The sequence below is a fragment of the Typopeltis vanoorti genome, chromosome 6 (genome assembly GCF_054136105.1).
Source record: "Typopeltis vanoorti isolate ZY-2024b chromosome 6, IOZ_Tvanoo_1.0, whole genome shotgun sequence".
Lineage (NCBI taxonomy): Eukaryota > Metazoa > Arthropoda > Arachnida > Uropygi > Thelyphonidae > Typopeltis > Typopeltis vanoorti.
The window spans coordinates 160040590-160055572 of NC_143554.1; the positions used below are offsets into that span (position 1 = coordinate 160040590).

The following is a 14983-nucleotide window of genomic DNA, read 5'->3' on the forward strand; positions in this document are numbered from 1 at the left end:
TGGCAATAGCTACAATATGGATATATTAAAAAAGTAACAGAAGAATTTATTCTAGCTGCTCAAGAACAGCCGTTACAAACTAATGCAATTAAAGCAAAAATTGAGAACATCAGTAGTAATAGCAAATGTAGATTATGTGACCAGAAAGTTGAGACTGTATCTGATCAGTGCCTGCAGAAGACAGCCCAAACTGATTTTACATACAGTCATGATCAAGTAGCCAAAATAATTCATTGTCATGTATACAAAAAAATATGGTTTCCTACTTCTGATAACTGGTGACATAATAAAATACAGGCAGCAGTAGAAAACGAAACAGCAAAAATTCTCTGGGACTTTAGAATACAAATTGATCGGCCTTTGGAACACAACAGACCTGACATCACAATTATTGAATACAGACAAGTTTGGATTATCGATATTGCAGTACCTACCGATAACAACATCAACAACAAAGAACTGGAAAGAATATTAAATATTGATATCTGAAAATCAGAGTTGGCTGGCTGTGGCTTAAACACACCAAAAGTCATCCCACTAGTTATCGGTGCACTTGGTGCAATTTCAAATAAGCTATTCAACTATTCACAAGATTAAACATCAAAGAATTTACCACATCTGATCTACAAGAAACGGCACTACTCAGAACAGTCCATATTGTATGACACTCAGTCAAATTGTTGTTTGAATGATATCTTGTTTTGAATGAATATCAACTGGATGAATAAAGTAACAGTAATAACAATCTTCTTCTTCTTTTCCAGTAATAGATCTAGTGGCCTGTTATGGTCTCTTCCCATCTTTTCAAAGCCCGTCCACTATTCCTTCTTCCTTGAGGTCAATATCTCTATCTCTCTGGAGAGACTTCCTTCACTCATTGTTGATGTATGTTGTCTCCATCTCTCTATCTATAAAGATCAATGTGGTCTAAAACAGATATCATCTCAATTTCCTTTAAGATATTGCTATTTCTTTTGAAGTCTAGTCTATTATATCCAGCTGTTTTGCACATGAATCTCATTTCAGAGCTTAGTCTTTTTCTATCTGCTTGAGTTATGGCCCAGAGTTCTGAACCATATGTTAGGTCTTGCTATTGAGTTATGGATTCTTATTCTTGTTTTCTTGCTTATTAAATTTGTACTGAATATTTGATTAATAGTTTTTGTTATTCCTTGGTTATTTTGTGTTGCACGTCTTTCTCTCTTTCATAAGATAAGCGGTAACCTAGCTATTTGAATGTATTAACCTGGTCTATAATATCATTATTGATGCAAATTTTGCTTCTAATTAGGTCTATGCTTTAAATGCCATGACTTTGGTTTTGGAAGTGAAGATTTTCATACTGTATGTTTTTACTATTTCATTTAATGAAAAGGCTGCTTGCTGTAGTGAATCTTCATTATCTTCAATTAGAACCTGATCACTGACAAATAAAACTGTATCGATATTGCTGTACCTCCACTCTCTTTATAATATTATTAAAATAGATATTAAAGAGGAGCAGTAATAACAATAATAATAATAATTTACTTCATGTATGTGATATTTAGTTATCAAATATCTACAAAATGCTAGACATCATTATATTCATTTAAAATAAATTATGTAACATGAAAGGTTTAAATGAAATTTACTTTGTGGTTTTTCTGCAAAAATTGCATCCACAATGGTAATGAAGTAGAAGTAATATCCTGAAAATACCAATAACACAATGCTAGATGTGACTTTTTTATTAGTTCTATTTCAATTTACACAAACTGAATATTAATGTGGCATCTAGCTTTTTCATAAATGAAATGTCCAAGCAGGTATGATCATCATTTTTAATTTATCTGAAATCAACACCCATATTATTGCACTATTAAATATCCATATGAAGTAAAGCAAACAATGTATACTAACTTTTTTTTCGTCACAGTGGTGACAGGGCAGTCCCCTGTCACCACTGTGCGTGAATATGTTCATGGAAAGATTAGAAAAGGACACCCTATCAAAAATAACTCCGAAACCATCAGTCTTGTGGAGATATGTAGACGATGTGTTCATCGTTTGGAAAGACACGGAAAATGCCTTACTCGAATTCCTTCAAAAAATAAATTCTTTCCACCAAAAAATTAAGTTCACATTAGAGTTAGAAAATAACCATCAATTACCTTTTTTGGGTGTATTAGAAAAAAAACAGGATAATGGGCAAATCAAGCTCACAATCTACTGCAAACCTACAGACACTGGACATTATCTTCATTTTAAATCTACTCATCATTATGCACAAAAACTTAGCATCATACATATGCTCAAAAACAGAGCAATAAATATCATCAAAGAAGAAAAAGATCTACTCGATGAGCTCTCACTCATATCAAAAACTCTATCCAAAAATGGTTATCCACAAAATATAATTCAAAAGATTCTCTACAGAAACAGCCCACAGCGACAATCGCAAGTGACACAGTACAAATCATCCATCGTCATACCTTATGCAGGCTCAGTCTCCACCAAAATAGCAAAAATCATGAAGTATTTCAACACAGGGTTGCCTTTAAACCTATTTTAACTACACGGCACATGTTAAGATCTCCTAAGGACAGCATCGCTTTCTATAAATACGCAGGAGTATATAACATCCCATGTTCCTGTGGACTGAATTATGTAGGCCAAACATCACGAAGCCTAGAAATCCGAAAAAAAGAACATATCGAAGATGTCAACAACAACCGAACAGACACCTCAGGATTAGCCCATCGTTTCTCAATTTCGAACCATTCAATTGATTGGGAAAACAGCTCCATGCAATACATTGAAGAAAATTTCAAATAGAAACTTTAAAGAAGCTGCAGCTGTACAGGAGACAATCTCAATAGAAATCAAGGCATGATATTAAAAGACATTTGGAAAAGCTTAATAAATTTACTATGTTTAGCAGAACTGAATTACGCAAAAAACTATAAAATGGAATCTACTAACAATGATTAATTCTCCATGCTTTATGCTCTTAATGTTGCGGGTCCATTTCAATTGTTTTAACTGATTTTAAGGTCGTTACTGCATTCTTCTGTTGTAGCATTTAATGTTAGTGTAACTATTCTTGTCCTGAAGAAGCCAGACAGACCCAAGCTGGCGAAACTGGTTGACGATTTACATATATTTATTAAGAATCATGGTCCAATAAAATCCAAAGAAAATGTCTCATATTTAGAATGTATACTAACGCTGATGTCAAGTTTGTGATTGTCTCTGAAAATAATTGCGGTGATAGTGGGCAGTAGATGGCGTTGATGTAGATGATGATGGTAGTTGCAGTTTGCTGTAGTTGGTGGAATAAGTGGTGGAGATGGAGAGTTGTGGAGTGGGTGCCCTCCCTCAATGAGTCTTTGGACTCTTTGGAGGTGTCAGGTAATAATCATAATAATATATAAGAAAGAATCACAGGGTAGTACATGCTTTTCAAAATCTGATGAAATACCTTTCATCATCACAAAAGGAATCAAGTAAATTCTCCTTTTCTTGGTTCCTTGAAAAGGAACCAAGAAAAGGAGAATTACAAATGATGAAGTATAATGCTCACAAGAACAGTGAAGTAGAGAACAAGAAGGTTTCGTGGGAAGTTTTTGGTATTGAGACCACATTATAATAGAAATAAAGAGTTTAATAAAAATAAGAAATTAAAACCCGACATGCTAAGACTTACATCATCAGGGGTACTGGTACATAAAAGTTTTAAACAAAAAAAGCCTATTAACAATTAATTATACATATCAGATGTCTTTGATCAACTATTAAATATAATTGATAAACCATAATACAAATAGTAAATTTGTTACTGTATGCATGTTGAAACATTGCTAGTTGTTGTTATCACGTGTGTTATATCCTAGGTCTTTAGCAGTTAAATTTTTGATGAAAGCAGACCATACTTGATGTAAAATTAAGCCTTCATTTTTATTACATTGTGCAGGGATCCTAAGCATTTGTGTGGCATTAAATTTTCTTGTTAAACAGTTATGATCAATACATGACATTTTTGTTTCTTGCCAAAGTACTTCATGGCAAGTTGTGTGGAATGTGAAGTATGATTTATGCTCTCTTCTGGCCTCCATAACAAATGCCACAAGAATAATGAATCTCGTAGACACCTGGTTTTTTCATGGGGTGATGTGCAGGTTTTGGTGGATGTAGGAATCTTGATATTTTTTGTAAAGGTAAAAAAGCCACTTTAACATTGTACTAGCAAAGCAATGCAGTCACTTTGTGACATGCTTGAAGTAAGGCAGCAGGATTGCATTCTTGAAACCTTGTTTAAGTAAGGAAGTTATAGAATATGTATTAAGAATTTTTCTGATAATCTTGGGTTCAAAACCTAAGACAGATTGTAGTTCATTGTAGTGAATAGAAGAGAAATTATTAGGTTTTACTACTCTTGAAAATGGCACCAAAAACTCGTCATAACAAGACAGTGACTAAAGCTAAAGTTGCTACCAAGGAGAGCATTTGTCCTGAACAAAAACACTGCTGCAGTGATGATAATAATTTATCTGAGGACACGCTCACATTAGAAATAGCTCAGTTAAAAGAAATTATTATGAAATCGACCAGGGAATTGGAAAAGGTGGAAAAACGTTTGTTTAAACTTCAACAGGATAAGAAAAAAAATGAGAACAAAAGCAGGCAAGAAAGTTATTATTATTATTATTATGTGACACCTCCAGGGATCCAAAGACTCATTGAGGGAGAGTGTGCCAACAGCATCGAAAGCTTGATCCCTTCCAACTACTAACCATGCTCAAACTTGCTTAAGTTTTTGCTGAGCAATTAGTAGCAGAGGCTCTACCAATCGACCAACATATGCTGGCAAATACTGAACTTGGTAATCAAAATATTAATAACAACAAGTTAAGTCAGTTAATATGATATGGTGACTCAATTTTAAAATTTGCACTTGCCAAGGGTTTCTTAGAAGGGACACTTCTAGTTTCCCATGAGCGAAAATTAAAAAAAATGTAAAATAAATGATAGTGCTGGTAGGTACAAATAATTTAAGTGGCGACAAACATAGTATGAGAGAAGATATGAAAGGTCTGTTGGAAGAAGCGAGAAAGAAATGTGAAAGAGTAAAAATTGTAGGATTACTACCTAGATATGATAGTACTGAGTTAAGAAGGAGGGCGATGATAGCAAATGATTTCACGTGCAGGCTATGTAGAAGATACGGATGTGAATTTTTAGACGTGTGGGGGGTGTGTTTGATCGCGAAAAAGATTTATATAAGAATGATGGCCGGCACTTGAATTCATTTTGCATCAGAAGCCTGGAGAAATTACTTCTTGGTATGAGACTTAATGCAGAGAGTCAGGGAAACTAGATCATCAACGGAGGAATGGGGAAAAAATGTGTGAAAGTTCAGCTATGGTATACAAACGTGATAAAGATATAAATGCCTTTGAACATGCGGAAAAATATGCTTTCGGTTCGGACCCTTTAAGTATGTCTAGGAAGGGAAGAGAGAAAATTCTAGAATAAGACCAAATACACTGCATATCTAATTATAAGAATAGGCTAGGTCGTAATTTATTATGTCGATACACAAATGCCAGGAGCATTAGAAACAAAGGGGTTGAGTTTGTTGCTTTATTGAATACAATGTGGCCTAAGATTGTTGGAATTAGTGAAACCTGGCAATCAGAATCAGATATGATAAGTGGGATCAAGTGTAACGGATATACTATTTTTAGGAATGACAGAAGAGATAGAAGAGGAGGAGCAGTGCTACTAATGATATCAGATGACTAAGTCCAGTTAGGGTAGAAATACAAGAAAACAATGATGGTAACAATGTCCCATGTAGCGATGAGTTTGAGTCTATTTGGTGTGAAGTGGAGGTTAACAGAATGAAATATATGGTGGGGTGTTGCTACAGACCTGGCAGCTCAGTTGTAAGGGACGAAGAAATGTATCGCCAATTCAGCCTTATGGGTACCAAGCGAATGATCATTATGGGTGACTTTAATCCAAACATAGATTGGGTAGGAGGGAAATCTCATGATCAGAAAGAACAGGAATTTACTGAATTGTTGTGAGATAACTTTCTCAAGCAGCATGTGAAAGAAGGAACTCGAGGTCAAAGAGTGTTGGATTTGCTCATAGCATCAGAAGGGATCTCTGTCAAGAATATGGCTATTTTACCACCAATTGGTGACAGTGATCATGCTGTTCTTTCTTGGGAAGTATCCACTTGTATTGAAGCTCTGATTAAATCAGGCTACATGCTGAATTACAAAGCTGGAAATTATGATCAACTTAGAAGAATACTATCTTTGGTCCCATGGTATCAGTTACTGAATGGAAAAAAATGTCAGCAATGCATGGGAATCTTTGAAAAAGTGCTTGAATGATGCAGTATCTGAATTGAAGAATAAATAGATTGGGAGTGAAATGGATGTGCAGCCTTATTAAGCTAGAGATCCACAAGAAGAAGATGATGTGGAAAGAATATTGTAAGAATAAGAGTGAGAGGAGTTATGAAATATATTAATCTCAGGCCAGAAAAGTAAAGAGTATTATGAGAAAAGCTAAAACAGAGTATGAAAAGAAATTGGCCATGAAAGCTAAAGGCAATCCAAAAGAATTTTATCATTATGCTTCAAGCAAAAGATTGAATTATTGAATGCAGATGGTACACGAGTGTCGGAAGCTAAGGAGATTGTTCAGTTAATGAGTGCTCACTTTGCAAAGATATATCAACCAGGTGTATGTAGCACCATGGTGCTACATACACCTGGATATACTACATACATTGCATACACCTGGATATACTACATACACTACAACGTAGCAGTAGCACCATGGTGCATGGTGCTACTGCTACGTTGGATGAAGAGTTAGAGGTTCATGAAAATGAGGTTGAAGAGCTCTTGCATAACCTGGATAAGAATTTGTCAATAGGGACAGATGGAATATCTGCCCGTTTGTTAAAGGAATGTTCAGCTGAATTGGCTAGGCCTTTCACACGTTTGTATAACTTGAGTCTCAGCTCAGGAATGATACCACAGGAATGGAAGGAATGTATGATAGTTCCATTGCACAAGGGTGGTGCAAAAACTTGTGTGTCTTACTACTGACCTATTAGTATCTCTGGTGTGGTAGTGAAGATTTTAGAGAAGTTGGTAAGAACTCGCATACAGAAATGGGTAGACAAGCATTCTATACTCTGCAGGGAACAGCATGGGTTTATTAAAGGAAGGTCATGTTTTAGCAATTTGCTCATATTTTATAAAAATGTTACGGCCAAGTTGGATAAAGGGAATGGATACACTATGATAATGTTGGATTTTTCTAAGGCATTTGATAGGATACCACACGATAGGCTGTTGTGTAAACTAGAGAATATGGGATTGGAACATAATCTATTGACTTGGATCAGGGGATGGTTGACAGACAGATATCAAAAAGTGGTATACAATGGGTGTGAATCTGCCAGATTTAAGGTAACCAGTGGTGTACCTCAGGGTTCAGTCCTTGGGCCATTATTGTTCAATCTACATTAATGATATCAAGCAGGGGTCTGTCATCAGATTTGCAATTGTTTGCTGATGATGCAAAGATAGGCGGGCAATTAGGGATGCTACTGATATTCAGCAATTACAAAATAATTTGAATAGACCGGAAATCTGGGCAAATGAAAATGGCTATCAGTTTAATGTTAGCACTTTGGCATGATTAGAGTTCCAGCAGCATATTATATTAGCAGGGTTATGCTACAAGAAACTGAAGAGGCAAGGGATCTTGGTGAATTGCTGGATAAGAATTTAAAGTTCAAAGGTCGCATAGCAAAAGTTGCAAATACAACTCAGAGGATAATTGCTATGTTGAATCAAACCTTCACATGTAAGGATAAGGAAGTAATTTTGCCTCTTTATAAGGCTTTGATAAGACCACACTTGGATTACTGTGTGCAGATTTGGTCTCCCGGGTTCCAAGGGGATAAAGAAGCTGTGGAAAGGGTGCAAAGAAGAGTTACAAAGATTATATCCTGATTATGGGATTTAGATTATGAGAAAGCTACAAGAAACTGAAGAGGCAAGGGATCTTGGTGAATTGCTGGATAAGAATTTAAAGTTCAAAGGTCGCATAGCAAAAGTTGCAAATACAACTCAGAGGATAATTGCTATGTTGAATCAAACCTTCACATGTAAGGATAAGGAAGTAATTTTGCCTCTTTATAAGGCTTTGATAAGACCACACTTGGATTACTGTGTGCAGATTTGGTCTCCCGGGTTCCAAGGGGATAAAGAAGCTGTGGAAAGGGTGCAAAGAAGAGTTACAAAGATTATATCCTGATTATGGGATTTAGATTATGAGGACAGATTGCGAGTATGTGGATTACAGACTCTGGTTAACAGGGGAAAGCGGGGTGATATGATAGAGGTCTATAAACGTTTGAATGGGTATTATAGCATTTCAACTGATGAAATTTTTCGTTATATGGAAGGTGAGGAGAGAACATGGAGCATCCATGGAAGTTAAATTTATTTGCAGTCAAGAAAGGGGTAAGAGCTAGGTTTTTCTCCCAGAGAGCAGTGAGTGCATCTAATGTGAATGAATTCAAGGGCAGGTATGATAGCTGGGTTGGGTAATTTACAGTCTCCCTTGATGAGTTCTTGACTCCCTGGAGGTCTCAGATAATAATAATAATAATAATAATAAAAAACAATGAAGTGTGAGGTTCTATTTCAGGCAGTGCAGTTCTTCATTCCTTTTAATTGATGTGTTTGATATATTGTATGCCCTATCTCGTAGAGTTTTAATTAAGAGAAGAGTTTCTCTACTAAACACAATATTGAAGAGGATATTGAAAATAATTTAGTCTCTGAATTTGCTAGGTGTTAAAGCAGATTATTAGACAGATGATGAGGAATCCCCCCCCCATTAATGTGTCATCTCCTATCCAGGAGATGACACATGAATGTGTATAGATTTGATATATTGTATGCCCTATCGCATAGAGTTTTAATTAAGAGAAGACTTTCTCTACTAAACACAATATTGAAAATAATTTAGCCACTGAAATTGCTAGGTGTTAAAGCAGATTATTAGGCAGATGATTTATTTGCAATCACAGCCTTTCTTCTCAGCTTTCCTCTATCATACCATGGCAGCTGACTCACAATCTTTACTCTCTCACTCTTTTTATTTACATGTATCAGGACCTCTTTCCTATCTTCTTACATGCCACACTTGTTACCTCGCCAGATCAATTAGTACACGTCCAAATAATAATCTCTTTCAAATTTTTGAAATTTGCATCCTTGCAGTATTGTTCAATCCTTAATCTTTGCTCAAGGGAAAGATTTCATCATACTCTCCTCAAGTACTCCATTTGTCATGGAATCTTCATATAAAGCTCTATTTTTATTTTCTCCTCTTTCATAATCTGCTTTCTATTCTTCACATCTCACCCTCTTCTTTTGTTTCTCTACCATATTACTTGCTAGGCATTTCTCCAACCATTCTATCTCACATTTTGTTCTGTGAAGTACTGCACATAAGCTTGGTATCTCTTTCATCTTCTGGTCATTCTCTCCATTTTCCAGTATTGTTATCACTTGTACAACATGCACCCTTGCTCACTTTCAACAATTTACTTGTAAACAATCTTTATTGTTGCCATTATTTCTTCTCTTACCAACCTTTTGACATTCACTCTCAAAATATTTCCAACATACATGCTCACTAGTTTTGTTATCTTTCCACACATCTTTCACACTATAAAGTAAATATGTTCGGGAACCCTGCTACCTCATACGGAGGTACCAGGGTTTTTTTCTCCTGGAAACTTGGGTTTTTCATCCAGCATACAGACAAATCAGCCCATCAGAACACACGCAATCTACAGACAAAAAATACTAGCTGTGGTGGTGGTTGTGGGCAGTAGATGGCATTGATGTAGGTGATTGGTAATAGAGGTTCAGTGTAGTAGTGGAGATGGAGAGTTGTACAGCAGGTGTCCTCCCATGATGAGTCTTCAGACTCCTTGGAGGTGTCACGAATAATAATGATAATAATATTGCACATGCTACAGCAAATAAAATCATGCATACTGAAATCACTCACATTAGTACCATAACATACAACATAGTGCACGTATAATAAAAGTAAAAGAACCACACAAACAAGCAAACTTATAAGAATAGTAGTCCTTTAAAAAATTAAAAAGCAATCAAATATCACCAATCAGTTTCAAAAACAACTTATCTTTCAGTTCCTAAAATCAAATCACGGCTTCTAACACTAAACACACCTTTCTAACAGGTAATCTTGATACAATGTATAAAGATGGCTTGGTAATCTTGATACAATGTACAAATCTATTAATTTCTTTACTTAGTTTTGGCATCTAATGAAGATTTCATCAGCATCAGATGTTAAAATGTTGAATCTGTGTGTATATATTCATTATATAATACAGTCATGGATGACTTGTGAGACTTATCATTAAGGAAATGAAATAAGGGAAAAAGTCACATACTGTTAAAAATCATAAAATATTCACATTTTCCACCAAAAACTGTATGAGTTTTGCCTTGAAGTTGTACATACTGCAACGCAGATTTATGAGAATAAAATGTTTTAGTAACTATTTATTTTTTCAGAATGCTTTCAATCATTTATTACTTAGAGAGTTGGGAATCTACTAAGATCAAACTATGATAGTCATTAGTTGTAGCAGAATTTCTGTGCCAACATGAGCATGAAAAAAAAAAAGGCACTTTTGTTTGACCTGCTTAATTTTCTTAAAAATGAGAGTGAGAAATTATTAAAATATGAGAGAAAATAGTTTTTTTTAAAAAACTTACTCGGGTAATTCTCCATTTGGCACAACAATGTTTAAGATGTCATCGATAAGTTTCTGCTTCATTACTCGATCATTGGCTGTTGTTGCTGTAAGAGATGGAGATGCATTTACTTCTATCAACCAAGGTTTGAGATCATTACTGATGATAATGTCATATCTGAAATAGATGAGAATTATCAGAATAGACATACATTTGCTCTAACTCTTAGTATATAGGGCTTAGGAATTTTATTATATTTTTATTTAATTTGTCACTTTAGAATATTAACAATAATTATAATATACACTATATTGAAGTAAGCATTTGGAACTGCACTATTCCAGATAAATCTACACTGCACGTGTCAATAATGTGTAGATCTTCACATTGGCCTCAATCACATTTTCCTCATGTAGACACACTCCACAACAGCCTGCGATAATATGAATCAAGTATTTTGGACAATTCTTTCTTCAACATGATCACCACTTCATGTAGTAGTCTGCCCTGCATTCTGGCAGGCTAGACAAGTGTTTTCACATAATTTTCCTCAAATCCCATCAGAAATGCACCTGCAATAAGCTGTTCTGTAAAATTGTCACAATGTTTTTGCTTTTTTTAATTAATCCCACACATGGGAGGCTGAGAACCTAAAACATATAGAAATTCAACAGAGGGGGGGAAGGGGAAAGAAGAAAGAATCTACTGATGTGTTTATTGAATAGTTAAGAGTATAGATGAATTTTTATTGGGACTTGTGCCATTGTAACATTTATTATACACATATATTCACAAGAATATAGTTTTTATTATCATTGCAAATATTTCAACCAGAAACTAACTGGCCATCATCAGTGTATCAGCATAATCACAAGGTGACACTATACCAAAGAATATTAATCCTATTTACAGAGCTGAGCCATGTGACACACATGATTAAATTGGAATGACTGTCTCTCTATTGCCAAGATTTGGGAGAGGCTCATCTTCATAGCTGACAAGCAATAATGTCCACCCCCCACCCTCCTTTTTAATTATTATGTTTATTATTTTTTAAAATTCAATTTAATATAATGCTGTGTCATTTCAATATGAAATTAAATTAAATTTTATTTCAAATCACTTAATTTTGAATTTGGGCCTTAAATGTAATTTTATTTTATTGTAATCCCTGCTAGGTGGCATCTGGGATGGCTCAGCTCTGTAAACAGGATTAACATTCTTTGCTAGAGCTTTACCATGTGATTATGCTGATGCACTGATCATGACCAGTTAGTGTCTGGTTGAAATATTTGCAGTAATAAAATTACTATATTCTTGTGTATAATAAAAGAGAGTAGAAATTAGAGAAAACTGTGAGGGAGGCTATTTCGAAGAACAGAGTTAAATGGAATGCACAGTGAATGCATGCTGACCAGCAGCTGCATGTGTTCTGAATGGCTTAGATGAAAGTAAAAAAATGATGGAAACCTATGTGTTTTGGTAGTTTTCACTCACTGGAGTCAGTGTGTGTGTGTGAGGCACTAGCTATGGAAGATCTCAAACCTTGAAATGTTTGTGCTGAAAACTTGCCACATAAAGAAGAGCAATGGAACATCTTTCTGAATGAGGACTTGCAACCTGATGTATTAGTCTTCTCCATTTATTATTATTACCCCAAGACCTCATGGAGTCAAAGACTCATCTGGGAGGTCCTTTTATCACACACACACACATCTCATCATACCATGTCTTAAACGCACTCAAACTCCTTGCAGACACCACACTCTCAGGCAAGGTATTCCAATCATTCACAACTCTGCACGAAAAAAACCTGCCTCTCACTCCCCTACTCACACCCTCTTTATACAGTTTCCAGGGATAACCTCTGGTTCTCCCCTGATCTCCCACTATTCTCTGTAGAACTTCTCCACCATTGATCTTATAACAACCCCTTACCAACTTATAGGTCTCTATCACATCTCCACTCTTCCTCCTCTCGACCAGACTCTGCAAATTACATCCTCTCAATCTTTCCTCATACTCAACATTCCAGAGGTCAGAAACTACCTTAGTCAGTCGCCTTTGGACCCTTTGCAACATCTCTTCATCCTTCTGAAAACCAGGTGACCAAATCTGGGTACAATAGTCCATGTGTGGCCTAATCAAAGCCTTATACAACATAACAAGAATCTCCCTATTTCTACACGTCAGTGTCCTCCGCATAATATATTCTCACTAAGCATAAATTCTGCATTCCATCTTTGTTTTCCAAATTTCAAAACCTTACATTTTGCAACATTGAACTCACATCCTCATTTCTGTGCCCAATCACTCAATTTATTCAAGTCTTCTCGCAAGGCCACAACATCTTCACTACTCTTTATGGTTCGTCCCAACTTTGCACCATCTGCAAACAACTGAATATCTACATCCAAATGTTCGCCAATATCATTAATATACAAGTTAAACAGTAATGGCCCTAAAACAGACCCCTGAGGGACTCCACTAGTGACTTTCCTTTTCCAGGATATCGCACCCCCATACACAACTTGTTGATACCTATCAGATAGCCAGTCTCCAATCCAATGCACTAATCTAATATCCAACCCCATCTGCTCTAGTTTGACTGTCAACTTATCATGAAGTACTCTATCAAAAGCTTTTGCGAAATCCAAGTATATTACTGTGTATCCGTCTCCTCTGTCCAAGGAAGCAGTCACTTTATTGTAATAAGTAAGTAGATTACTAAAACATGAACGCCCTTTAGCAAATCCATGCTGTCCATCAAAGATTATACCATTGTTGTCAACCCAACTCTGGATCCTAGTTCTCACAAGCTTCTCCAACAACTTAACCACAACACCTGACACACAAATAGGCCTATAGTTTGATGCTTGAGTTCGATCACCTCCTTTATGAAGTGGCACAATCTTACCCTCCTTCCACTCCTTAGGAACTTGACCAAGTGCAAGACTCGTATTAAAAAAATATTTCAAGGCAGGTATCAACTCCCTGGCACATTCCTTCAGAATACATGGTGATATATTATCAAGTCCCACAGCCTTATTTACATCTAGTTTACTCAACTCCCCAAACACCTCTTGCTCACTTACAGTCAGTCTCTCCTCCCAATCATCAACTGCTCTCAATCTCTCCATGAAGTCACATTCACAAGATTGAAAGATCTTTGTGAACTGCTCTTTAAGTATCTCCACCACACATTCTGCAACAGCTGTCTTTATACCATTTTCTCCAATCAATGTCATCCTTCCATAATCATTCTTTCTTTTGCTGGCTACATATCGAAAGAACTCCCTAGGATTCTTTTTGGCTTCATTAGCTAACTGCTGTTCATACCTCTCTTTAGCTACCCTCAACAACAAGTCACCCGCCTTGCCTGGTCTTTGTAGACCTCATGAAATTGATTATTTCCACTTCTCTTATGCTGCCTTCACAATGCCCTTTTTCTCTGTATTGCATGCTTAATCTCTTTATTCATCCATCTCACACCCACCTTATTTAACCTTCTCACCCTTGGAATACATTTAGACATTGCGTCTACTAGATAGTTTTTGAAAATCCCCCAAGCTGCATTGATCTCTTTTCCAGCTAACTCCTCATTCCATGCTACACCCATATTATGTTTGTCATTCTAAGTCCATTCTGCAATCTTAGTCCAGAAGAGAGGAATTTGATCTAGTCATCTCCCATTGGGCCTGCATCTTCTTCTAGCTCCTGGCTTCTTGCATTGCAGGATTTTTCAATGTATTGTCCCTTTCTTCTTGAGATATAATAAATTTAGTTTAATCCTTTATCCAAGTGTGAGCAAACAAAGTTTGCGCCTGAAAGTATCTTCAGGACTGGGTTAAGGTGGTACAACACCAGGGCAACTCGTTGCAAAGGTGGAGCAAGCTACCAACACTCCTATCTCAGTATCTCCTATAATGCAAAACACATCTCCTTGCGGATATGTCTAATGTTATGCATTAAGGGAAGGGCCACTACCCAGACTAGTTTCGACCTTTATTGAGGTCTCTTCAGTGGGAGCCAGGCCCAAGTGGAGATATCAGGCAGAAGCATTAGTAAGTCATCTCCACCTATAGGAATTGCCAATTGGTGTGCCACCCTTTTTCAATAATTTACTCTGGATTTAGAGAAAGATGTTGAAAGTT

The 14983-nt window shown here is 36.1% G+C and overlaps 1 protein-coding gene across 2 annotated transcripts in view; it reads right to left on the bottom strand.

Annotated features, from left to right (window-relative positions):
• The window catches only part of TTLL1B (Tubulin tyrosine ligase-like 1B), a 403225-nt gene that overhangs the window by 35242 nt on the left and 353000 nt on the right, over positions 1 to 14983 (bottom strand). For both annotated transcript variants that reach the window (XM_090394521.1, XM_090394519.1), the window contains exon 12: positions 10851 to 11006. In XM_090394521.1, the coding sequence (XP_090250647.1) occupies positions 10851 to 11006 (156 nt within the window). The remainder of the gene's footprint in view (positions 1 to 10850; positions 11007 to 14983) is intronic.